General features: G+C 39.5%; 1 protein-coding gene across 1 annotated transcript in view; it reads left to right on the plus strand.

Annotated features, from left to right (window-relative positions):
- Positions 1-25,918, plus strand: part of ARAP2 (ArfGAP with RhoGAP domain, ankyrin repeat and PH domain 2) — a 217,483-nt gene that overhangs the window by 37,899 nt on the left and 153,666 nt on the right. The window contains exons 4-8 of the mRNA XM_034772450.1: positions 2,472-2,551; positions 6,646-6,734; positions 7,594-7,956; positions 12,392-12,461; positions 24,081-24,201. Of these exons, the coding sequence (XP_034628341.1) occupies positions 2,472-2,551; positions 6,646-6,734; positions 7,594-7,956; positions 12,392-12,461; positions 24,081-24,201 (723 nt within the window). The remainder of the gene's footprint in view (positions 1-2,471; positions 2,552-6,645; positions 6,735-7,593; positions 7,957-12,391; positions 12,462-24,080; positions 24,202-25,918) is intronic.

Genomic DNA, 25,918 nt, shown 5'->3' on the forward strand with positions numbered 1-25,918 from the left:
TGGTACTGGCCTGTACTCAGCTGATGTTAAAACGCGGCCATGGCAAAGGAGCCTGCTTAAAGCACTTCCATGGTAGTGCTTTAATGTCATCACCCCTTTTGCCCCGCTGCCTGGGCCGCCGCCGGGAGGGAGGGACAAAAGGAGCAGCTGCCCCGGTGCCGCAATTTAAAAGGGCCCAGGGCTCCGGCTGCTGCTACCGCAGTAGTGGCCAGGGCCCCGGGCCTTTAAATTGCTGCTGGAGCTCTGGGTGGCACAGGCCAGGCAGTGCGGATGGGCTGACTGGGGGACGCTGACCCCCAGCCCTGTCCCTTCTGCCTGAGGCCCCGCACCTTCCGGGGGCCGGAGCCGGCCCCCCTACAGGTAAGTTTGGAATGTTACTTTCACCCCTGTCTTCAGCGCATCTGAAACATAAATATCTTGCGATGCCAGCTACAACAGTGCCATGTTGTTATACCAATAGAATAAAAACCAGCAGGATCTTATTAAGAGGGATAAGGCAAAGATGNTGTCACTTGGGGGAATCACTGTTAGTACCTTCTTTAATATCCCTACAATGTGAACGCCTGTTCTCACTTTCAGGTAACATTGTAAACAAGACGTGGGCAGTATTATCTCCTGTAAATTGTAACCAGACTTGTTTGTCTGAGCAATTGGCTGAAATAGGACTGAGTTGACTTGTAGCTTCTAAAGTTTTACATTTTTATTTTTGAATGCAGTTATTTTTTGTACATAATTCTACATTTATAAGTTCAACTTTCATGATAAAGAGATTGCATTATAGTACTTGTATTAGATGAATTGAAATATACTATTTCTTTTGTTTTTTACAGTGCAAATATTTGTAATCAAAAATAAAAATAAAGTGAGCACTGTACACTTTGTATTCTGTGTTGTAATTGAAATCAATATATTTGAAAATGTAGAAAACACCCAAAAATATTTAAATAATAATTATTTTTAAAATAATAACTATTATTAATTAACTACTAATAAAATAAACTGTTATTGTTTAACAGTGCGATTAATTTTTTTAATTGCTTGACAGCCCGAGTTTTATGTCCTTGTTTATAAATTATTATCAGTTTTTAAATAAAGGGAAGTTAGGAAGGTTTTTTTTTTCTTTCTCCTCCATCCACTTTTACTTGCCTAATCCTTGGATTTCAATGTATTTTATACTAAACAGTCAAGTGGTTATTTGTAAGCAGAAATTATTTTAGATGAAAAATGTATGCAAAGGGTTCACGTCTAACCCAGATAACCTGATACCATTTAATTAAGTTCTATAGGATTGTGAGGAAATAAGAACAAGAAGAATTTCTAGTGTTATACAGTTACACAGGAACAGGTTAGCAATATTGCTCGGTCACTTATAAACAAGTTAATTTAACTCACTGAAAACAATTCCTGTGCAAGTTCAGACATATTCATGTCAAGCAAATAGATCACACTGAACTAGAACCTAAACATTGTGTTGAAATTTGCCTTTGCCAGAAAATGAAGGAGCAGAAAAAGAGGGCTACTGATTGAAAACTAAAGAATCCAAAGTCAGTTTGATAGATACTTTAAAACTGATATGTCCAAATGTCATTGATAGTGAGACAGTAGAATAAGTCAGAGGAAGATGATAAAGACAGAAATAACTTGGAGAAAAAGAATTAAGATGCTGGATTTCAACAGGGGGCAGGAAAAATGTTCTCATTCTTTAGAACAATTAATGGATAGTCTGTAGGATAGAACTTTTATTGAAATGCAGCATCTTCATTCTCTTTTTCTGTAAAGAATAAACTATTATAAATTGTGGGTAGAACACACAAACTTTTGTATATTTTTTGTTTTGTTTTTTAAATGTATCACAAGTAGAAATTGTTAAGTATACTCCTAAAAATCTTTTCAGTTTTAAGATGCTTAAAATCTTCTAACCGTTTTTTTCCCAAGAAAACCCCCTATCCAATAGTGGGGGTTGGGTGAGAAGAGACTGTAGAGTGTAGTGCAACAAATTGAACATTGCCTTCACCCTAATTTTCAGATACGTTAGTCCAGAATGCAACATAAAGCAGGTCAACACAGAGACCTGCTCTGAAATAACAAAATTTATTTGTTTTAAAGCAGACTTAATTGTTCAGTGTGAGTCAGTGTATGGAAACTCTCTCTCCCCTTCTTCAGAATAAAATGACTAAAGTTGACTGGGCTAAAGTTAGTAACAAACTAATCATAGCTACGTTTACTTTAGCCATTTTTATTATGAATAGGCGTGAGTGTCCACAGACAGACTTGCACTGAAACAACTAAATCGACTTAAAAAACAGATCAGTACAAATTTGCACGTAGGACCAATCCATTCAAGAGTAAATTTTGCTTTTTATTTGCTGCGGTATAAACAGAAAACATATTGAAGATACAGCACTATCCCATACAGATTTGAAGTACAGTACTATTTTCTTATTGATATGACTTTCTTTTTTTCTTTAAAGAAACCTCCAGTGAGGAAAAGCCATCTGTCATCTCTCCATATGGGGAAACTTTTCTTTTCAACAGCCCTGCAGATGCCAAGGTAAATGGAAAGGTTTTGGTGTAAATACTGTAGTGCAGTACGTTATTTGTTGCCCACCCTCCCTACTGTATGAATGTGTGCGCACACACTACTTCATGAATTACTTGTACTACAAATATTTCATGGACTAGTAACTTTGATATAGTGAAGAGTGAGATGCACTTTGTCTTTCAGCAGTAGTAGGCCTTGCATGAAGTATATAAGGAAAGCCATACCAGATCAGGCTGGTGGTTCATCTAATCTATTCTCTGTTGCCAGTACCAGATGCTTTAGAGGAAGATGCAAGAAATCTGGCAACAGACGTTTATAGAATAACCTGCCCCAATAGAAGTTTCTAACTCATCCCAACCAGTTGGCGTACACATTCAAGTGTGAAGCTGTCCTAGTATCTAATGTAACTAACTATAGGTATTCTCATTATCAAATGTCTAATTCTTCTTTGGATGCCCTTGTCTTCAGTAATATATTGTGGGAATAAGGTCCACTGATCAATTGTGTCATATAAAAATATTTCCTTGTATCAGTATTAAAACTTGTTGCTTTTTTGATTTTCCCTATCTGTTCTTGTAATATGCAAATAGGTAAATAGTAGCATCTGAATTCTCTTCTCTGAATTAATTTTTCCTTATATGTCTGTCATGTCCACTCTTATTCATTTGTGTCTTCTCATAGGGGAGTCAAATGTTGTTGTCAATGGGGAATCCTCATTGAATGGAGTTATTTCAGGTGGGGTTCTGCAGGGTTTAGACTAGGCGCCAATGCTGTTCAACATTTTCAACAATGATCTAGAAATATAAAATCACTGCTGATAAAATTTGCAGGTGAGGCAAAGATTGGTAGAGTGGTAAATAATGATGGTGACATCCTGCATCAGTGCTCTTCACTATTTTTGAAGGGAGGCCACTTTGGCAAAAAACTTTCAGTATGAGAGCCACATCAATTACTAAATTAACACATTGCTTACTACTCCTTAATGATGTAACGTTACAGAGCCACTCATGTAACTAAAACAAAGTCTACTTGTACAATAAAACGATACTCCTTTTATAAAATAACCAGGAAAATATATGGAATTAAAAAGGTACCTATGCAGGTAAACTTTTTAAGAGCAGAATAATGCAAACCTTACTTTAAAAACTGGATGAGCGAAAGTGTGCCTGTTCCTCCTTGACTTTGTTCATGGAATATGTGTAATCTGTCATTGCAATCCTAGTAAGGCAGTCCAATGTTGGTTGGTCAATTTGTTCCTCTGTTTTCTTTTCACCCTGTGGGTGGAGCTGAGGATGAGGGGGGTGGAGTGTGGGAGGGGGCTCAGGGCTGGGACAGAGGGTTGGGATGTTGGGAGGAGGGCTCTGGCTGGGGATGTGGACTCTGTGGTGGGGCTGGGGATGAGGAGTTTGGGATGCAGGCAGGCTGCCCCGGGGCTGGAGCCAGAGGACTCCCCCCAGCCCTCTTTCCCCCCTGGCGGCAGGCAGCACGGAGCTCCGGGGGAAGGGCCCTTTCTCCCACCTGCTGGCAGGCAGCACAGGAGCTCCGGGTAAAGAGGATCCTCTCTCCCATTCAATAGCAGGGAGCTCTGGGGTCACTGGAGAGGCCCACACCAGCCCTGCAAGCCCCAACTTGCTCCCCTCCCCAGTTCCCACCCACCCCCTACCTCTCTCCTCTCCAGGTCCCTGCTACGTGGCTCTTTAGAGCTGCTGTGTGGCTATTTATAGCCTGCTGCACGGCTGTGCAGCTTAGAGGGAACTTAGCAAGCCGCACTTAGGGTCGATGGGAGCTCACAGGCCTTGCAGTGAAGAACACTGTCCTACAGAGGGCAATGTGGATCTCTTGGTAAACTGGGCCAATTCAAACAAGATCTGCCTTAGTACAACCAAATGTAAAGTTATATATCTAAGAACAAGGAATGTAGACCACACCTACAGAATGGGTACTGTGTCTTGGAAAGTAGTAACTTTGAAAAGGATTTAGGGTGCATAGTGGACAAGCAACGAAACATGAGCTTCCAATGTGATGCTGTGGCACTAATTTGACCTTTGGATGTATAGATAAGGAGTAAGAACAAGGTAATTATTTTACCTCTGCGTATGGCCCTGGGGAGACTGATACTGGAATTATGTGGACAGTTCTGGTGTCAACATTTTAAAAAGGATTTTGAAAAATTGGACAGGATAAAGAAAAAGGTCACATGATTCAAAGTCTGGAGAAAATGCCTTATGATTAATACCTCTGCAAGTATATAACTATTTCTATATTTACATGAACTAAAGATAAAGTCATGTGCTATTTGCCCCAACTAGGAAGGGAAAGAAGTCACACAAATGACTTTTTAAGCTTCTTGCTCCCCCCATCCCTCCTTATGTGCAGAATATCTTGCTAACACTGATTATTTAATTTTGTGCTTGAGGTTGAAAATACTTTAAAAATGAATAAAATGCATCTTATATACTTGTATTTAGGCTAGAAATCTTTTTTTATCTGCTAAGTTATGCCTTTGCAGTATTGGGAGTGTTGAAACTTATCGTAATGCTACTTACCCTGGTTAGAATAGTTACAAAATAGAATACAAAAACACACTTAGGATGGTTATCAACAATCTCCTTCTTTTTATAAAGGCACTACATGTAAAATTATTCTACCATTAAACAGGCCATGTATATTGGATTATCTGCCTAATAGAATGGAATTGCTATTTCGTTACAAACTCAGATCTCATTAAACACAATTGGTTACAATATAAACATGAATAATGTTGAGTCTTGCTACAGACCAAAAATACGCTGGTATTCTCTTAGTGTGGGTAATCAAAATTTCCAAGTTGTTAAAGGTAACACATACTACTAATGTTCAACTGCATCAGAATATGGTTTGTGGTGGTGGGAAAAGAAAGGTATTAAAATTTACTGAAAAAATTAGAAAACACTAGATATTCCAAATATCCTAGGAATGCATAAGAAAATACTATGTAGTTCTTAAGAAAAGTTTAATTATCAAAGTCTGTGTAACTTTATATATATATATATATATATATATATATATATATATATATATATATATATATATAATACACACACACACACACACACGTAGCAAACTAGTATTCTGGACTAGTTAGGTAAAGCCTGATCATTGTATATTCTAAGTGGCTGGGTATTAGATGTTACACCACTGGGACAGGAAAGATGTCAAGGGAGCAGCTGGGAAGAATAGGCTTGCAGTTTATATGGGCAATGTCTGGGGAAATCATTAATCAGTCACTAAGGTGTTACAGCTGAGAGATGAGTCAACATGAGGGAGCTGGGAATTCATGTGGTTATCTGCACTGAAGATTGACTGGAAACCTGCCTGAGTTAAACCAGGAGGGAAGGCAACTGATTGGAGTGGAGACGTCTGAGGAGCTGCCTGAGCAAGAAATGGTTTTATGTATTGATTAAACTATAGTACAAGTCAAACAATCTTGTTTTAGAAGCTCCTTTTAAAAGGCGTCCAATCTGAGGAGTCAGTTATATATATGTATGTTGGTGCACTCTGCACATGCTCAGTTTATGGTTGTCCTGTCTCTTTCTGTTGCTGAGATACAACCTTCAAATGTAAGTCTGATGTACAGCTTCTCCAACCGCCTTCCCCCCCTCCCAGCAACAATAATGCTGGAAACTAAACCCTTCCTTTCCATCGCCATTTAGCTGGATATAAGTGCACTTCAAAGCTTAAATGGGTTCATTTATATGCTTCCATCATAAAACAGGAGCATATTGTGGGGTTTGTTTTTTTTGTGTTCCAAAGGGTGTGGGAAACACAAGAAAACTGAATATTAATGTAATAAAGTTGTCAGATCAACTTTTGGAAGTTTGTTTTTTAAATAGGGAAAAGTGAAAATTTGTGAAATACTTACCTTTAAATAATTTGGTCTTTATTTAGAAGCATTTGAGATCACCTGTCCTTATATCGTATGCAAAGAAGAAGTGCTTAAATGTCAGAGTGGCACCTTTACTACAGTGGGTGTCGTGTTCCTGATTTTATATTTGCAAAAACATTGAGGTCATGTAGCAATCCAAATCAAATGCATGTCTCTATAATTGATTTCTTTTTTCCAGGAAATCTGTGGAAATGAATTCTTGGCTTTTGAAGAAAAAATTGAAGATAAAGAAGTGACTGAAGAGCATTGTCTTCATGATAAATCACGGTATTACTTATGAATTAAGGACAAGTTTAAACCAGTTCTCACACCTGTCATCAACTTCTTTATTGAAATACAGTAAAATGGTTGACCTGCATCCCTGGGATCACAATCAGGATGGCATAATATGTTTATGGAGATCTGACCCCTCCCCAAAATCAGTCTGAGTTTGTAGTCTATGACAATCTGGGAACATCTTCCCCCTGGTTCCTGAACTTTATTCAGACTTAAGTTGATATAGTTTGAATCACCTTGTTTTGCTGGCAGTCCCTCCCATGAAAGCAGGGAAATTGTGAACTTTATCTTAGATACCTTCTAGGGGACCGTTGCCTGCATGCAACCTCCATCTTCCCTCCCCCCCCCCAAACGCCAGTACTTACTTTTGGGGTGGGGCTGTGATACTTACCTCACACTCCAGCTCCAATCTATGGGAGCTGTCAACTAATGCCAATTTGCCCATTGAAGATTTTAAAGGGTTAACCTGATCTCACTTGGAAACAGACCAGGCCACAACCCTAAAGACATGAATGGGGTCCAGTATGCTGGGGACAATGAATTCCCTTTGAAGGTCTGCAAAATGCATAGAATCATAGAAGATTAGAGTTGGAAGAGACCTCAGGAAGTCATTCCGACCTCCTAATGTACCAATAAATATTGTGTTACTGCTAAACACAGTGATTGGGCATGGTAGGATTCACTCTTGGTCACTATTAAAGTAAATGTGGTTTGTTTCAGTGTAAGGTCTCTAACCTCATAACAATTTAGAATGACTGTTTACAATAATAATTATTATTATTAGTTTTGTTTATTTATGCAACGTACTTATTTAATAAACCAAGAGTAAAATTCTGTTGTTTTCTTCTAGTGTATTTAATATCCAGAAAGGGAAAGCATCGTCTGAGGACCATGTGAAAAATGAATTGATATCTCAAGAGGATACATTTATGTTTCCAGAACAACTTGCTAGTGAATCTGAATATACTACTGTGGAAGAATGTTCTCCATATTTAAGAACAAAAAACCATAAAGACAAAAAGTATTCTTCATTCCCTACTAAGAACCGAAGCAGAAATCTGGAACAGTCTGTTAAAGAATCAATTTATTTTCTGCCATTTGGTGATAAACAAATTATCACCCCGAACGATTCAATAACACCCTATGCCTGTTTTTATGGATCATCAGTAAAGAAGGTTAAAGCAGGGTGGTTGGATAAACTGTCACCTCAGGGGTATGTAGTATTTTCTATTATTATTTAATACATCTTATGTTTGCATGTTATGAAAATGAGTTATATTTGTCCAAATACTAATTGTTTTCTTTTGGGAAAAAGTAGGGTTTATTGGGGAGCAGATGGGAACATTAGTGTAGATTTATGTAATAAATATGGTGTAGATTTTTTCTTTTGAATTCTTTTCAATTTTTGAAATAATGTTGCTCATTCCAGAGATTGATTAATAGGTGCACTTAAGGAAAGATACGTTTTTAATGAAACAGTTAGCAAGCACTTACAAATTACAGGTTGTGAATTCTGTTATAAATTGTTATTGTGTCTTATCCTGAAACTTTTTAGAAAAGTTCTTCATTGGACCACAATCAGAAATACAATGGACTCTGGTGTTGTAAGATTCCATTTACCAGACTTGTTGTAGGTACATATAAAAATCGCTTCCTAGATTGGAAACATTGCTGAGTTTCTCAGGCTTTTTGGTTCCAGTGCTGCCCTATCTTCTGATCTGATTCATAGCTTTTTTTTTTTTTTAAGTTCATGGGGCACAATTTATTTTTTGGTCTAACCTTCTGCAAAGCACGCACAAAAGAACATCATCCATCACCTGAAGCCCATAACTTCTTTGAGCTACAGCATGTCTTTTAGAAAAACATCTAGTCTTGATTTAAAAACCACAAAGGCTGGAGAATCCACTATATCCTAGTTACATTGTTCTAATAGTTAATTACCCTGTTAAAATTTGCATCTTTTCATAATATGAATTTGACTAGGTTTATTTTTTGAATCATTGAATCTCTTTCCTTTTTTACCTTTTTGTGCTATATTAAAGAGCCATCTGCTGTCATTTAGCTCTTTCCCATGTATGTACTTGTAGACTCTAATCAGGTCACTTGTGAACCTTATCTTCAGTAAACTAAATACATTAAACTTCTTTAGTTTTTCACTTTAAAGCAGGTTTTCTAGACCTCTGATCATTCTTGTCTCTCTCTTCTTCTGAACTTTCTTCCAATTTGTTCACACATTTTTTGAAGTGTGGACACCTGAACGGGACATGATATTCCACTAATTCATAGATTCCAAGGCCAGAAGGGACCACGGAGATAATCTAATCTGACCTCTTGTATAACACAGGTCACAGAACTTCTCCCAAAAAATCCCTACAGCACATTTTTTTTTAAAAGGAAAAACATCCAATTCTGATTTTTAAAATTGTCAGTGGAATCCACCACAACCCTTGGTAAATTGTTCCTATAGTTAATTACCCTCACGGTTTTAAAAACTCATGCCTTATTTCTAGTGTAAATTTGTCTAACTTCAACTTCCAATCATTGGATCCTGTTATACCTTTCTCTGCTAGATTGAAGAGCTGACTATCAAATATTTGTTCCCCATGTAGGTACTTATAGTCTGTAATCAAGTTGCCCCTTTACCTTCTCTTTGATAAGTTAAATTGAGATCCTTGAATCTATCAAGGATCTATCTATAAGACATGTTTTCTAATCCTTTAATCATTTTCATGGCTCTCCTCTGAACTTACTATTTGCAAAAGATATCAAACTGGCCATAACATTAAATTATGTGCAGAACACTTGCGTTGTAATTCATGTACCAATGAACTGAGTCCTGGGCCCTATTTAAACTCCAAGTATGTGTCCCACACTTTAGGAAAAGCTGTGTAACAAGATGCTAAATAGAACTTATACCCTGAGAATTCTATTTTATGTTCATTGCAAATCTTAAAATTAGAGCACAATTTTTCTCTCTCCACTTAATTCTCTAAAATATATAAAGCCGCTCAGTTTACTTGGTATATAAAACTGAATTTCCTTTTTCCTCTGCACAGCATGTTGAGGTAGTACTTGTAGGATTTATTGACATTTTTAATGGAAACTGGATTTTACACTGGCCTTTTCAGGTTGAGAACAGTTATGATTTATTGTTGTCATAAAATACATGTTAGTTAATTAAACCAGAGCTGCTGTTATTTAATTAAAGTTTTGATAAACTCTCACAGTCTACTAATCTTAAAGCAGAGCACTCATTTAGCAGGAAGGGAAATAATGTTGGGAAAAAAAGATGTTAGAGAGAGGTCTCATTCTTGCTTAATTAACTGTTTAATAGGTTTTAGAATTGAAACTCATATACAGATAACTAATGGGCCATCAACGTTTTTAATGAACAGAATGGACTATTTCAGGTTCATGTAGTTTTTTTTAAAGTGGTCTTTATATAGAGTTTATCATCTCCGTTTGCTCTTAATAATCATAGAATCATAGAATATCAGAGTTGAAAGGGACCTCAGGAGGCCATCTAGTCCAACTCCCTGCTCAAAGCAGGACCAATCCCCAACTAAATCAAAAATACAAATCATGTTAAATCACTCCAGTTAATAATGCATATTTTTTTAATGGAATTTTGTTTCATATATTGTACTTGGTAGTCCATGGCCTTGAGTAGATGCAAACTCTGGGAATAGGGGTGTGGGTGGTAAATGGCTTGTTGGTCATGTGAACTGTATCCTGAACCCCCCTTTTTGGGGGGATGGCAATAGGGTGACAGATGTTCTGATTTTATAGGGACAATCCCGATATTTGGAGCTTTTTCTTATATAGGCACCTATTACCCCCCACCCCATCCTGATTTTTCACATTTACTATCTGATCACCCTAGATGGCAATGAGCCAGTTGCTACAGGTTCTCAAACTTCTCTCTTGGGGCTCCAAGCAGGAGTTGAAAGTAAGCTGGTCTGGTCCGGTGTACCGGCAAGAGCCAGTAGGCAGCCGACCGTACAGGCAGTGGGCAGCTTCCCCCAGGCCGGCGATTTAAAGGGCCCGGGGCTCCCGGCAGTGGCTGGAGCCCCAGGCTCTTTAAATTGCTGCCCGAGCCCCAGGGCTCCCGGCCGCCACCACACCTACTGCTACCATGGGCCTCCGGCGTTGATTTAAAGGGCCCGGGGCTTCCAGCCGCTGCTACTGGAGCTGGAGCCTCGGGCCCTTTAAATCTTGATTTAAAGAGCCTGGGGATTTAAAGGCCCTGACTCTTCTGGTTTGAGGCCCCATCTCCTGCTCAGGACTCCAGCGTAGTGGCAAGTCCTTTAAGTTACTTTCACCCCTGGCTCCAAGGCACCTAAAACCTTAACTCTGTCTCCATGAAGAGCAGCCAATCCTTGATCCCCTGTACTTGTGGATTCTGTGTTCCTTTTCCTTATGACTTCTGGGAACACTGAAGATGGGACAGCAGCAAACCAAATCAGGGAACATTCTCACTTTTGCTGAGAGATTCCCAAGAAGGAGTGTGTGCCTAATGATAGAGGACTGAAGGGACAAGGGTGCGTGCAAATAATCGGCATGGACCTGAGTACATGTTTGCCTGCACTAGTCCCTGAACCCATCTGGGACTTCAGAAATTTTTAGGAGTCCTAGTCTATTATTAGTCTAGTCTATTTCTTCCTATGGCTCTCATCTGAGAGAGGTTTTCTTTCCACTGTCTCTGTTTACTTTGCAACACTTCTTATGGTGAGCTCCCATTTTTCTTTAGATTAGGAATCTGATTTAGCATTCTTTGGATGATATCAAACATTTTGATGAGAGATTGAATAAAGGAGTACCGGATGTTTTCAGAGACTTCTGTGGCTTTGGCATGTACACATATAACTTTATGCGCAATAATAATTCTATAAAATGTACAATTAATTTGAGTAATAATTCATCAAAGGAGTTCATCTTGTGGTGGGAGCTGGAGGGGGGGCAGGCTTTTAAAGGGATGCTATTAACATAAAGAAACCCACACCTGTCTGAAATTCTTCTATCTGTTGTTACAAACACCTAAGTTTCTCTAGAACAGTTTTGGGAGAAATTGTTGTTTCTTCAGTTTGCTTATTTTTTGCACTTGAACACTGTATATTGAATTACACTGTTTGTCCTATTTAGATGGTCAGTTCCCCCCATTTGTGTGTGTCGAAACAGCAGCATGGATGATAAAAAGATGTAGGGTGAAATCCTGATTCCATTGAATTCGATGGCAAAAATCCCATTTATTTCAATGGGTCAGGAGTTTGTCATTTTAAAAAGCAAGAAAATGTGGCTCTAAAACTGCAGAGTTTCAGAAGTAGTATAATTTTAACCGTTTTTTTTTTTATATTACTGAAGATAAACTAGATAGTTTTTTTTATCAACATTATAAATTGGCAACACTGCACTTAATGGTAGTGATCATTCTTTTTTCTTGTATCTGAAACCAATATTTTAAAATATTGAAAAGGTAATGTGGCTGAACTGAAAATGAGATTGTTTTAATTTTGTAAATGTTTAGGCCTACATACTGTTAGGCATGCATCCACTCTTCCTATTGTTCTCTATTTTCTACTGGGAACTTTTCAATGTGGTACTACCTTTTTTTTATAATCATTTAAAAATATTTAATTTTTAATTTACAGAAAACGTATGTTTCAGAAGCGCTGGGTTAAGTTTGATGGAGACAGTATTTCTTATTACAATAATGATAAGGTAAGCATCTCTTTGTGTGTGTGTGTGTGTGTGTGTGTGTTTTAAATAAGTATGTTTTGGTCTCCTACCATTTAACTGGAAAGGTAAAGTGCAGATGAGCTATGCTTACTGTAACATAAAAGAATTCAAAAATAAATATAAATTAGTATTTGTTTATAACTTGTTTCTAAATAGTATTTTCACTTGCAAAATATTAGGATGTGACACTATATTAAATGTTTGAAGATACTGTTGGGATCGTCCGCTAATATTTCTTTTTTTCTGATCCCCTTCCTGACCTTTCCAGAGAGGTATTCTCAGAACTTCTGCTTTTTTTGTAGAAGACATGTGTACTGCAGAATATCTGAAAAACTGAACAAGATCATGCAAACCATACTGCGGGAATCAAATTCTATTTAGCCGATGGTAGTGACTTTTGTCCTGGCTTGTCATGGCAAGCTGAGCATGATGGATAAGCAGTGATAAGCTTGAAAAAGGGATTGAATTTGGCACACATCTTTTTTTCATTAATCAGTGTGTGGTTTCTGTTCCTGATTTTAACTTTCTTCTGGGAATCGCCATATTGAACAAGACTGACTAGCTTTTATCTGAATTGGCTTGTATATAAAGACAACAATATTCTAAGCTGTATAGTGCTATGCAATTGGGGAGTGGAAAGAATTTCTTTCTGACACCCACTGGCTATTGGCTTATACTTCCAAACCTGAGAATTGATGGCTGCTAAACTTTTGCCACAGTTAATGTAAATGAAGCAGCTCTTGTTACTCCCACTACTGTCCTGTGTGTGTATGTATGTGTGTGTGTGTGTGTGTGTGTATGTGTGTGTGTGTGTGTGTGTTGTCTTGTGTTGAAAAATCTTATTAAACTATTTGTCTTGGCAACTGTGAATTCCATAGGTAAGTTATCTTTTGATATATGTTGTACAAAATAACTTTTTACCCATTTTAAATTAGTTGCATCAGCTTTTCATCAAAAGACTTCTTGTTCCTTGATGAAAATTGGTTATATAGGAGTTTTATGTAACGTTTCACTCTACTACTCTTCCAGATCACTGCTAAATATATTGAACACTATCAGTTCCAGGACTCATCCCCTGGGTACCTAGATATTTTGGTTGCTGAAAGTTGGCCATTTATTCCTGTTCTTTGCTTCCTATCTCTCAAGCAGTATTCACCCACAAGAGAACTACCTCTTGCCCTATGGTTCACAAGATCCTGATCTTCTTTTAAGTAGAAGAAAATGAACTGAACTAAACTCCAGATCAAGACACACATTTGTGTGTGTGTATGTGTGTTGGGGCTCGGAGTGTATGGATATGAGTTTATTTGAAACATCAAGAGCATTTTCTGGCAAAGAAACAATAGGCGTGCCTGGCTAAAACAAAACACCAGTGACCAAGGCCATCTCTCTTTGCAAAGGCTGTGACTTTTCTGAAAGCTATGGTGGAGACCAATAATCAAAACTCCTGTAGGGGCTTTATATTATGATTATTTAGATCCTTAAGAACAAATGAGAAATGTATAGCACAGAATGGTCTGATATACTACCAGGGCATAAGGACTACACTGAAGGGGATAAGGAGATTAGACAAAATCTGAATGATTTCTTTTCATGAATCTTCACCATGTAAATTAACTGGGGGTAAGGGAGAAGGCCTACCCAAGATTACTTTGTTACACTCAATGTAAAAGTAAGGCATGATCGGGGGATGGAGAAAGTGATAAAATAATTTCAAGATTCAAATGGCAGTGAATCACTAGTCCTAGATGGCATTCACACAAGGGCAGGAGCTGACGAAAAAAGTAAAGCCACTAACAATATAGAGAATTCAGCATTTGACTGAAGCATGGTCACCATTGTAACTAATGTATTGAAGAGAAAAGGCGCTAAAACTGACTTTATTATCGATTATTGAGCCATACGTCTGTACTAGGTAAAACAATTAAAAAGATAACTGAAGATAAATGCTTGGGATGAGAGCCTCCCTGCCACTTCAGCCCTTACTACATTTGGTGCAGGAATGGGAGAAGCCAGTCATAAGGATGCCTTCTGAGGATCCCTCATAAACCCTAGCATAGGTGCGAATGTGTTTTGAGGAAGGCAATAAGGAACCTATAAAAGCCTGACTTAACATCTCTTTAGCCCCCTCTTCTTCTCACCCTTGGATTAGGGGAGCATGTTTTTGCTGGATACGTATGTGAATTGGCCACGTGACATAGTCATACTTATGCGAATAATTGCGGAGCCTGCAGATTTCTAACTACATGAAATACCTTGACAATGAGGAGTCCGGTGGCACCTTAAAGACTAACAGATTTATTTGGGTATAAGCTTTCGTGGGTAAAAAATTCACTTCTTCAAATGCATGGAGTGAGAATTACAGATGCAGGCATTATTATATTGCCATGTGAAGAGAAGGGAGTTACCTCACAAGTGGAGAACCAGTGTTAACAAGGCCAATTCAGTCAGGGTGGAGGTGTCAATACCAAAAGAGGGAAAATTGCTTTTGTAGTGAGCCAGCCACTCCCAGTCCCTAATCAAGCCCAAATTAATGGTGTTAAATTTGCAAATGAATTGTAGCTCTGCAGTTTCTCTTTGAAGTCTGTTTTTGAAGTTTTTTTGTTGCAGGATGGCTACTTTTAAATCTGTTGTTGAATGTTCAGGGAGATTGAAGTGTTCTCCTACTGGCTTTTGTATGTTACCATTCCTGATGTCTGATTTCTGTCCATTTATTCTTTTACGTAAAGACTGTCCGGTTTGGCCAATGTACATGGCAGAGGAGCATTGCTGGCACATGATGGCATATATCACATTAGAAGATGTGCAGATGAATGAGCCCCTGATGGTGAGGCTGATGTGGTTGGATCCTCTGATAGTGTCACTAGAGTAGATATGGGGACAGAATAGGCAACGGGGTTTGTTACAGGGATTGGTTCCTGAGTTAGTGTTTCTGTGGTGTGGTGTGTAGTTGCTGGTGAGTATTTGCTTCAGGTGCGGGGGCTGTCTGTAAGCGAGACAGCCCCCCCACCAAGGTCTATGAGAGTGAGGGATCATTTTCCAGAATAGGTTGTAGATCGTTGATGATGTGCTGGAGAGGTTTTAGCTTGGGGCTGTACGTGATGGCCAGTGGTGTTCTGTTATGTTCCTTGTTAGGCCTGTTCTGTAGTAGGTGACTTCTGGGTACCCATCTGGCTCTGTCAATCTGTTTCCTCACTTCCTGACCTCCCATCTACTAATGTGATATATGCCATCAGGTGCAAGCAATGCCCCTCTGCACTGTAGTATCTGGGTTCCTTTCAGTAGTGTATTGAGCAGCATGACTAAAATCTGTCATGTGTGTTTTAACCTCTCACCAGGTAGAAAGTTGTGTGTGTAGTGTTTCTTGTAGGGTTTTGTTTTGAGATTTAACTGCAGGCTGAGGATAACAGTGATAAAACACAGTGTTTTATTGCCTGTAAGCCCACAAGTCACTTTTAATAGTTATTCCTTTATTTTAAAAATGATCTAAAGAGTTTGTGTATATATAGAGTCTTCTCTTCATGGTGGTGTTAACTAGAGTGTGGATAACTCAAACTAACACCTCCCAAGTTAACATAGCTCAGTTGAGAACAGTCACACTGCAAAACAACATTCAAGAAACACAGCGTGAATTTTATTAGCTGCACAGAGTAGCTGAATTTCTCGGTCCAGAGCACTTGAGCTTTAACCCATACCCCTCACAGGGCAGCTTGCTCAAGTTTAAAGCACCACTTAACTTGAGCTAGAGATTTTTGACGGGTGTTGGGTTTAGGGAAACACACGAATTATACCTGGAACCAACGCTGCAGTGAAGACAAGTGTTCAGTGTGTTCCTCTGTGCAATATCTTCAGAAATCAGGTTCTACTCTGACAGAGAATGTTTTCTGTATTTTAAATGTCTAGTTTCATTCTGTTTTTCACAAATACTAACACAAATTAATAATAAGCAAATCCATATTGTGAGGTGCCGATCTAACCAGTTTTATGTAGCTACTGCTAGTCCTCGGCAGCTTTTAACTACAAACCGCATTCACAGAGGTATACTAACGCTGCGTAGATGCTGAGAAGTTTAAAAATATTTCTGTATTTTATCTTGGAACACTACATATGCTAAATTGCCTTGTCTGCTTCACTTTAATTGAGAATTTGCAGAAGGTGAAGGAGTGAGAAGGAGAAGTTTGCCAAATGGCAAATAAGTTAAAAGAAAACTAAAGGGGTTGGGGGGAGTGAGAGAGTTGTATGTTTGACACCCCCACAAACTTATACTCAGTCCTTCTAAGCAGCAGGGTCTTACCGAGTTTTCTGAACCACTTTTCTCTGACCTTGTTCAGCAATATCAAACCAGTAGAGTGGTTCTCTTTTAATACGTACACATTTTTCTTTCTCTCATACCCGAATATAATATATGAAGAAAAATGTCCAATTTCCTGCAAGCAGTCTCATTGACCTTGATACTGTTCTTCGCTGAGCCACTGATGCTGCTCATTTCTTATACGTACATAGGTTTGAGCAAGCTAGTGTGGTGAGAGCAACATCCTGTGTGGTTACATCCTTAACTGAGTGTGGTTAAGCGGAGAGAGTTTTATAAATGGAAAATGCAATCTGAGGCTGCTTTTCAACTACCAGATCTACATGTTTTTTTTGCCTCAATGTGCTGTCTGTTTTTGATGTAAGGAACTATAATTCCACAAAACCTAAATTATAGTAAAGCAAAAATGTTGGTATGGTAAGGTTATCATTTCAAAAGTCTGAGGAGCTGGGACATATTAATTAGAGCTGTACTGAAAATGATAAACCCGTTTTGTGTATGATTTCAGAATCTGATTTCATTCTGATTTGGAATGAAAACAAAAAATATAAAAATTATATGCAAAACAGAATGCAGATTATTATTATTATTATTATTATTGAAAAGTCAAAATGGTTTGTTTTGATAGTTTTGAAACAAAATTCTGCCTACTGAGCTGAAGGAGAGCTGGGAGAACTGGCTCCTGGCTCAGACATTGCTTTTAGAGTTTGGGCTACCAAAGAGCCAGGAGCCTGGAAGCCGGGGCCCCCAGCAGTACTCCAGGCTGGCTGCTTAGGACCCAGCCAGGCAAGCTGTCAGGGAACCAGGGAAGGTTCTGCCAGAGCTGTGTCTGGGTTCTGTCAACCTAAATCACAATCAAACCACCTCCACAAAAAGGCTAGATTTTGATGAATCTGCCCTCTCTGACAGAAAACCATTCCATCTGAGAACTTCTGACCAGTTCTGATATTAATATGAGTACTTCTGGTGGGGAAGGAAATAGCGGACTCTTTCTCATTTGATTGCTTATTTAGAAAGGTTTCTGAATGGCTCGGAAATAGTCCTGATCAGAAAAGAATATTTTTAATACTAGGCGTTTATTTCCTGTGCATAAGAAGTAGCTATTGACAAACGATTGATAAACTATTCCAGTTTCATTGTATTTACAGTATGTACAGAATGCAGCTGGATGTTAAATTGATTTTGCACCATGCTAAAGCTTTACTTTTCACTTTCCTATCAGCTGGTACATGCTCAGAACTTGTCATTGTTCCAACAGTCATTGTGTCTACCCACCCTCCAACATGGTTTGCGTTTCCCTATCTAGAAGCCAGATGAGCAAGCTCAATTCCCTCAGTCCATTGTGGACTTTCAGTCTCTTTGTGTAGGAGCTTCTTGTGCTATACCAGAGGGTCTCTTCCTCTCAGACGTTGTCACAGAGTCCCCGGGCGATGCTCACAAAGCCAGTCCGGATTTTGGGGAGCCTCCTTTCCCTTGGAGCAGACTGTCTTCAGGGCAAGAAGCTCACTCGGATTTACCTTCCTGGGTCTGACCTTGGAGCATTCAGCATATGCCCCTCCGTGCGCTTCCCACAGCGAGTCCGCCCAGGTGGGGTCCTGGGGAAGCCAGAGGGTTCTGCACCCCTCACTTGGCAGTCAGACGTGATTCTTAGCCAGCCAGTAAAACAGAGGTTTATTAGATGACAGCAACACGGTCTAAAACAGAGCTTGTAGGTACACAGAACGGTACCCCTCCGCCAGGTCCATTCTGGGGCCCAGCGATCCAGACAACCCCGTCTGCACTCACTTCCCATCCCCAGCCAGCTCCCAACTGAAAAAACCCCTCAAGCCCCTCCTTTTTGGCCTTTGTCTCTTTCCTGGGCCAGGAGGTCACCTGATCTCTTTGTTCCCCTTTAGCTAACCCCTTGCAGGGGGAAGGCCCCCCAGCCATTTGTTGCTAGGAGACAGAGTGCTGGCTATTTATGCATATTGGCCTTTATCCCACCACCTAGAGACTTAAGAAATGCATAGGGGAAACTGAGGCACCCACACAGTATTCAGAGGAAACATTAAGAACAGTCCCACTTTGTCACAGATGTAATAGTTAATGTAACAGCAATTACTTGAACTTCCTTAGAGATTTAAAAACAGCCCATTAGTTTTGTTAAATGCGTTGATCTTCTAGTGAAAGAGTGAAGGTGAGCTTTCAGCTGAGGCAGTCTGCAGTAACTTTAATTTTGGGATATTCTTCCTGTATTGGGTGAGACTGTGTTAAAGTTAGTCATTTGCTCTTTCTGCTGCCTCAAATTGAGGTGAATAGATAAAACCCAAGCATAACAAGTCTAAATTCAATGTCATGACCATGTGAGTGTGCATGTTTACCTTTCAACTGTGGTAGTTTAATTCAACTGAGGGTGGCGGTGGGGGTGGAGGTGGTAAGTGCAGTTCAGGCGCTCTGTGTGATAATCTTGTATCACATCGAAGCCACAGGATTCATAAGTGAGAAGGGTGTTCTGGGTAACTTGTGGCAGAGAGAAAAGCAGCATCTGTAGGATGTTAGCACAACTAATAGCAAACTTCTGCTGCTCACATTTGTCCATCTCTACCTGCAAACACCTAGTAGCTGTATGTTCCAAATGTCTTGAGGTGAAAAAAGGGCTGGTTATTCCAACAAAGGATAAAGGCCCGGGGAAACATAACCGTGTAAGACCTATGTAAGTGTGCATAAAAAGAATGGTTTAGTGCATAGGGTACTGGACTGGGATTCTAAAGTTATGGGGTCAGTTCCTGGTTCAGTCAGAGACTTCCTTGGGCAAGCTGCTTCCTTATCTACTCTGTGTTCAGTTCCCCATATTTAAAAGTGGGGATTATATTTCCCAAACTCGCAGGGTGTTGTGATGATAAAATCCAATACAGATTGTGAGGCACTCTGAAATTATGTAGTGAGGCTCATATAAATATCTGGAGTGATAGATTTCAGAAGTATTTGTATATTGTCCAGCATATGTATATTTCTGCTATGCAACTCAATAGATTAACAATCTTTTGATTTATAAAAGTATATAGTAAGACACCTGCATAGCACTCCAGTGCCTTCGACATAAAATACAAAAAAACCAATAAACTGAAAGTAGTAGTCAGTCTCAACAACAGCCCCAACACAACTAGGCCTTCACCAGTGTCTCTGCTCGCAATGCTGTCCTTTGGGATCCCTTCCTTTGCCCTCCTTCCTAAGGGCATTGTAAACCTGAATCTGTTTGACCTGTACTTCTGGACTTGGGGTGTCCAAGCCCATGCTTTAGTGTCCACTCTGCATTTTAAACCTTGGTTTACAATTGCTGGGCCTGGGTGTCTCAGCCATGCAAATGCTGGACTAGCCAGACCTTTTGATTTGGTTCTGAGGCTTGAGTTATGCCCTTGCTACAAAGTGATAGGGCTGGGACGCAAGTCTCAGCAGGCCTTGGACTCAGACCCACCTCCCAGCAGGGGCTTAGGCCCTTAGTCTTGAGTGCTTGCTGAGCTGAATCAGACATGTGTGGACGGTAGCGGGGTTTGGGCTCAAACCTGAATCTGGGTTTACAATGCAGTGTAGATATACCCTAAAGTCTGAGTAAATAGATACTCCTTGTAGTATGCCCCATATGTCAAAAAACCTGGAGTCTTTTAGATAAAGGAGGGGAAACTTTCCAAAGTAGAAGGCCCCTGATGGAGAACATTCTGCCACTTGCCTACTTCTTTATTTTTTTATTTTGAGGGAGCTGTAATATGAGAGTCAAGTATCAGGGGGTAGCCGTGTTAGTCTGTATCTACAAAAACAACAAAGAGTCTGGTGGCACCTTAAAGACCAACAGATTTATTTGGGCATAAGCTTTCGTGAGTAAAAACCTCACTTCTTCGGATGCAAGACTAACAGACTAACACGGCTACCCCCTGATAATGTCCTCTTAGTCAATTTATGCCATAACAGTCTGGTTTAATATCCTGATGCAAGTTATCCCATCTCTGGTTCATCACATAACAGTAGCTTAAATGAAACCGCATGTGAAGCCATTATTTTCTTGGCCAACTCAACTGTGAAGTGCAAGGAAGTGTCTGACTTAAAGACTAGGAGGANTGGGCACAAGCTCTCGTGAGTAAAAAACCTCACTTCTTCGGATGCATCTCTATGCATCCGAAGAAGTGAGGTTTTTACTCACGAGAGCTTGTGCCCAAATGAATCTGTTGGTCTTTAAGGTGCCACCAGACTCTTTGTTGTTTTTGTAATATGAGAGTCATTGTTGATTGCAATACTGCCAGCATGGCACATGGGGGAGAGAGTCTCCCATGTAGGACGGCTTAGATAACACGCATCTAAGATTACCAACAAAATAACTAACTTGAACATAAAGGATGGGATGAACATTTTTATTTTATGTTATTTAATGGCTAGTTGGAGGGGATGGTTTTAACCATGAGCTAGGGTGGTAAGAGGAAAGGTAACATTTTAGCAATTTCTAATTGCAGAACTCTTTCCATCATCAGCCTGTCTTTTCTTGTATTTAGACCAAGTACAAGAACTTTCAGTCCCAAAGTCAATAGGAATAGAAGTGCCATCTCTAATCTGCCAGTAAAAAACACATAGTCTTACAGCAGCTGTGTAGCTAGTCTTAGCTACAGCACCAGTTCTGGTAATTGGGTTACCAAAGTCTTTCCATATATAAATTCCTGTTCCAAGTTGCTCAGAAGTTCCTAAAATTTGACCTTCATTAAAATTTGCCAGGTCTGTTCTCTGCCCTGAAGGGGTGTATATTTTCAATTTCGGCAAAATGCATTTGTGTTTCTTGGTCCAAATGTGTTACCTGTAGGGGAGAGGAGAGAAACAGAGTACAAAGAAAAGTTATTTTTTAGCAAATACTATGAAATAAGAATAGTTGTTGATCATATTAGCAATCTGATAGAGTAATGCTGCTACAGTACCTAACATAGCCAGTAGATGCCTGCAAACACCGGAACATAATTATATCTGAGTGCCGTTAGGGCATCTGCTATTGGAATTTGTTACCTTATGATTCTATTTTGTGAACTGTAAAAAAAACTTTAATGCGGCACCCAATTTTTTCTGACAAATGAATAGCTACTGTGTTAAAATCCCTTTTCAAAGAAAATATAGCCTTAATGATATGGTTCTCTGTGTGTAATCCTTTATTTCATTGTGCTGACATACTAAGATTAAATTACCAAAACAGTAGTTCTTCACATAATTGTAGAAGTGTTTGCTTGAAATAAAATGCATCATTTTTATTGCATCATTATATTTTTGATATATTGCAATTGTTCGAACAGCCTTCATTGAATATATATGTATTTAAAAGGGAAAAACGTGAGACATATAGGATGTATTTACATAGATCAGTAATACAGTGAATAAATAGAAAATATATCTAGTGGGCGCTCAGCATTTAACCTTAAAAATGATACATTGAGTGGAGACACAAAGGATAATTTTATTATACAATGATCTAGGAGGAAAATTATTATAACTAGAATTTTTTTGTGGGAAATTGATTGAACCCTTTCTAGTCAGAAATATGTTGCTTTCTCACTTGCTAAATCCCAGTAGCATATTTGGGTTCTAATCAGAAGGCAGACTGACCCAAGCATAGAGGGGTTGGAAAAACCCAAGCTCTGAAGCCAAGCAGTTTTTTAAAAGTGCATTCTAGATCAGGGTTGGGCAAACTATGGGCCACATCCGGCCCACCAGCCGTTTTAAGCCAGCCCTCAAGCTCCTGCTGGGGAGCAGGGTCTGGGGCTTGCCCCGCTCCATCCAGGGAGCAGGGTCGGGGGCCCCTCCACGTGGCTCGCGGAAGCAGCCACATGGCCCCACTCCAGCACTGCAGCCAGGGAGCAGGGTCGGGGGCTCCTCCACACAGCTCCCGGAAGCCGCGGCATGGCTCCCTTCTGGCTCCTATGCACTTCATTGGCCCCCTCCAGCACTCCAATGGAGAAGGGACATGCCGCCACTACCAGGAGCCATTTGAGATAAGCACTGCCCAGAGCCTGCACCCCTGAGCCTCTTCCCACACCCCAACCCTCTGCCTCAGCCCTGACCCCTCTCCCGCCCTCTGAACCCCTCGATCACAGGCCAGAGTGCCCTCCTGCACCCCAACCCCCTCATCTCCAACCCCAACCCAGCCCGCACCCCCAGCTGGAGCCCTCACCCCCCCCCAGCCCAGAGCCCCATTCCTCACCCTGAACTCCTCATTTCTGGCCACACCCCCAGCCAGAGCCCTCACCCTCTCCCACACCCCAACCCCAATTTTGTAAGCATTCATGGCCCACCATACAATTTCTATTCCCAGATGTGTCCCTCGGGCCAAAAAGTTTTCCCACCCCTTTTCTATATACTACTATCCTATCTGATTTTCCTGCATATGCACGTGCTCTCTCGCTCTCTCACTGGAACTTGAATACCTGTGATGTGTGATCCCATTGGTGTAAGGGATGGCTTGACCTTTTTGTTTAAAAAAAGCAAACAAAAAAACTAGAGTCGTGCTAAACTCTGGTAGGCTTTCTCCATCATTCCCCCTCTATTTTGGGCCTTCTTGTCCCAAACACTGTTTTGGAGTCAGAGACCACCAACCCCACCAAATTAGAAGTATTAGGACTCCCAGACATTTTGCCATGTTAGGGAGAAGAGAACATCTGATCCTAGAGGGAGGTTCCCTGGTTCTTAATTCTTTCGTTACTGTTCCTGCTGTATGGTCCCTTCTATCTCTGTCTCCATTCCAATCCCAGGCTAAAGGTAAAATCTATGCGTCTCCTGTTCTCACTGACCAACTATGTGGAAAATACCTTCCTGGTGTTATGATGTCTGGGGGAAAAAGCTGACTTGGTTCTTCCCTGACACTGTTCAGTGAGTCAAATTTATCTGTGTAGCTGATGTTTCCTGAAGTCCTAGAGATACCCAATACTGTGGTAAAACTAGGGTAAATTACAGTTGTCTACTGTCAGGCTGACAGTGGCATTTTGGAATACAGAGTTTCATGTAATTGGAGTTTATAAAATGTGGTTTTACTGTATATTGGATAATGTACCTGTATGGAGTCAAACTCCTTCTAAGAAAGGGGCAACTGTGGATAGCTACATAAGGGTGAAACTGGTGTTATGTAGCAAATTCTGAGGGGGCAGAAGTACTTTGGTAATCAATATGACTTATCAATAATGCAAAAGACTGAATTAATATGTGAACTTTACAGGCATAATGGCATAAATCTGAGTAGAACTACCTACAATTTTATGAAGTCGTATTAACTATTTTTATTGTTTTTGATATAGGAAGTTTACTCTAAGGGAATAATCCTGCTCTCAGCGATAGTTACAGTCAGAGTCCATGGGGAAAATAAATTTGAAGTTGTCACAGCTCATAGGACTTTTGTCTTCCGAGTGGAAAAGGAAGGTAAGCAGAGCACATATTTAAATGACAACTGTTAGCAGATCATATTGGTGGCTATAGGTAAACAACATTCCTAAAATCAATGTTTTTGTGTGCATGTTGTCACTTCCAGAAAGGTCACTGGGATCCAGCTATCTTGGGCTCCTATGTTGTAGGTTTTTGTGACATAACTTTATTCCAAACTCCATGGATAGGTTACCTCCCAACTAGAGGAGAGACTGTTATCAACAGTCTTATGATTCCGAAGTTAGTCTAAAGGCCAAGTCATTGAGTCCTCTGTGCAGTTCAGCCCTAGGACTATTTGACGGTGATTGTCTTAGCCTGAGTTTTTCATTTACTAGAACCAAGTGCCTTTCCCATAGCCCAAACTGCCTATATTAAAGGCCTACTTTCCTAAAGCAAATTTGTGATTTAATCAGATCTGCTGGAATATGCAGATTGTTTTATGTTGCTTGGTCAAGTCTTTGACGGACTTAATTGATAGAAATCCCAGTTTGAAGTACTGTATTGGTTAGGAAAAAAATAAGGGTATTTTCCAGCAGGTTTTTTTTTTCTTTTTTAAGATGGCATAAAGCAAATTTTTTCTGGGTATTCTTTAACATTTATTAGAGCTACTTATAATCCCTGTACTTTCAGCCATCTGCTCTGAGTGACTGTTTAGTATAAAAATGACAAAGAGCAAAGTGAAGTTGATGGCTTGGATGTGGAGATCGAAGAAATCTGGCTTGGGTTTTCTGGTGCCTTATATTTAATGTCAAACGTGCAGTGTTTCCAATGAGGTTTTTGATAGTGAATAAGGTTAAATTAAACTAGAGGCCATAGTAATTTCTTGTAGATTTTTTTTATCAACCTGTAGAGTGTATTATGCAAAATCAATACTAAAAAGTGTGTACAGCTTGAGTTATTTATGAAAAATCCAATAAAAATGGAATATTAACTAGAATTTATTTATTTATTTACAGCAGTGTACACTAGCACCATTATAGTTAAAAGTCTGTCAGCATTTCCATTATCAACTGCAATTTTTTATGGGGTTATAGCTTGGCTATAAACATTTGCTCCAGGCTATAACTTTGAGTGCAGTATCCCAGCCTTATCAGGTTTGGCTCAAATCATGTCAGGCATTTTTACATTGTTGGCTGGCTTCAAAATAGATCTGCAATTTTTTTAAAGATATTTTTGTTTTTTGTTTTTTTAACTGTTGCTCAAAAATATTTTCATTGTAACATGAAATTTTGTAGGGCCATAATCTGCTTTATGTACTAATGCCTTTGGATAATGAGAAAACAGATCAACTATTATTTTTTATTTATATGTTTTTTTAAAGTGTTCCTCTGTATGCCCTATGACAAACTTTTTATATGGGGTACAAATTATATTTTCCTTAAATGTGCAACCCTCCCTAGACAGAACAGCCTGCTTAGGCAGCTGTTGATTTACTGTTCTAAGTAGGTTTGGGACAAATAAAATGGTCCATACCAATAACTAGAGCCCTTTGAAGTATTCAGTAATGTATACACCCAAATTCCCTTTCCTGTATATGCACAAACTATTCTTGAACCAATCTCAACTTGCATGAATTTGTTCATGACTGAAAAATATTCAGGGGATGTTTCCAAGGGTTCCTGCCATTTGTGGCTTTGCATAAAGAATTCAAGAGCAGGATTTTCAAATATATTTCCGTCTGAGGCTTGCTTGTGAACGCTTCGCTGTGAGAATA

The sequence above is a fragment of the Trachemys scripta genome, chromosome 5, assembly GCF_013100865.1.
Source record: "Trachemys scripta elegans isolate TJP31775 chromosome 5, CAS_Tse_1.0, whole genome shotgun sequence".
NCBI lineage: Eukaryota > Metazoa > Chordata > Testudines > Emydidae > Trachemys > Trachemys scripta.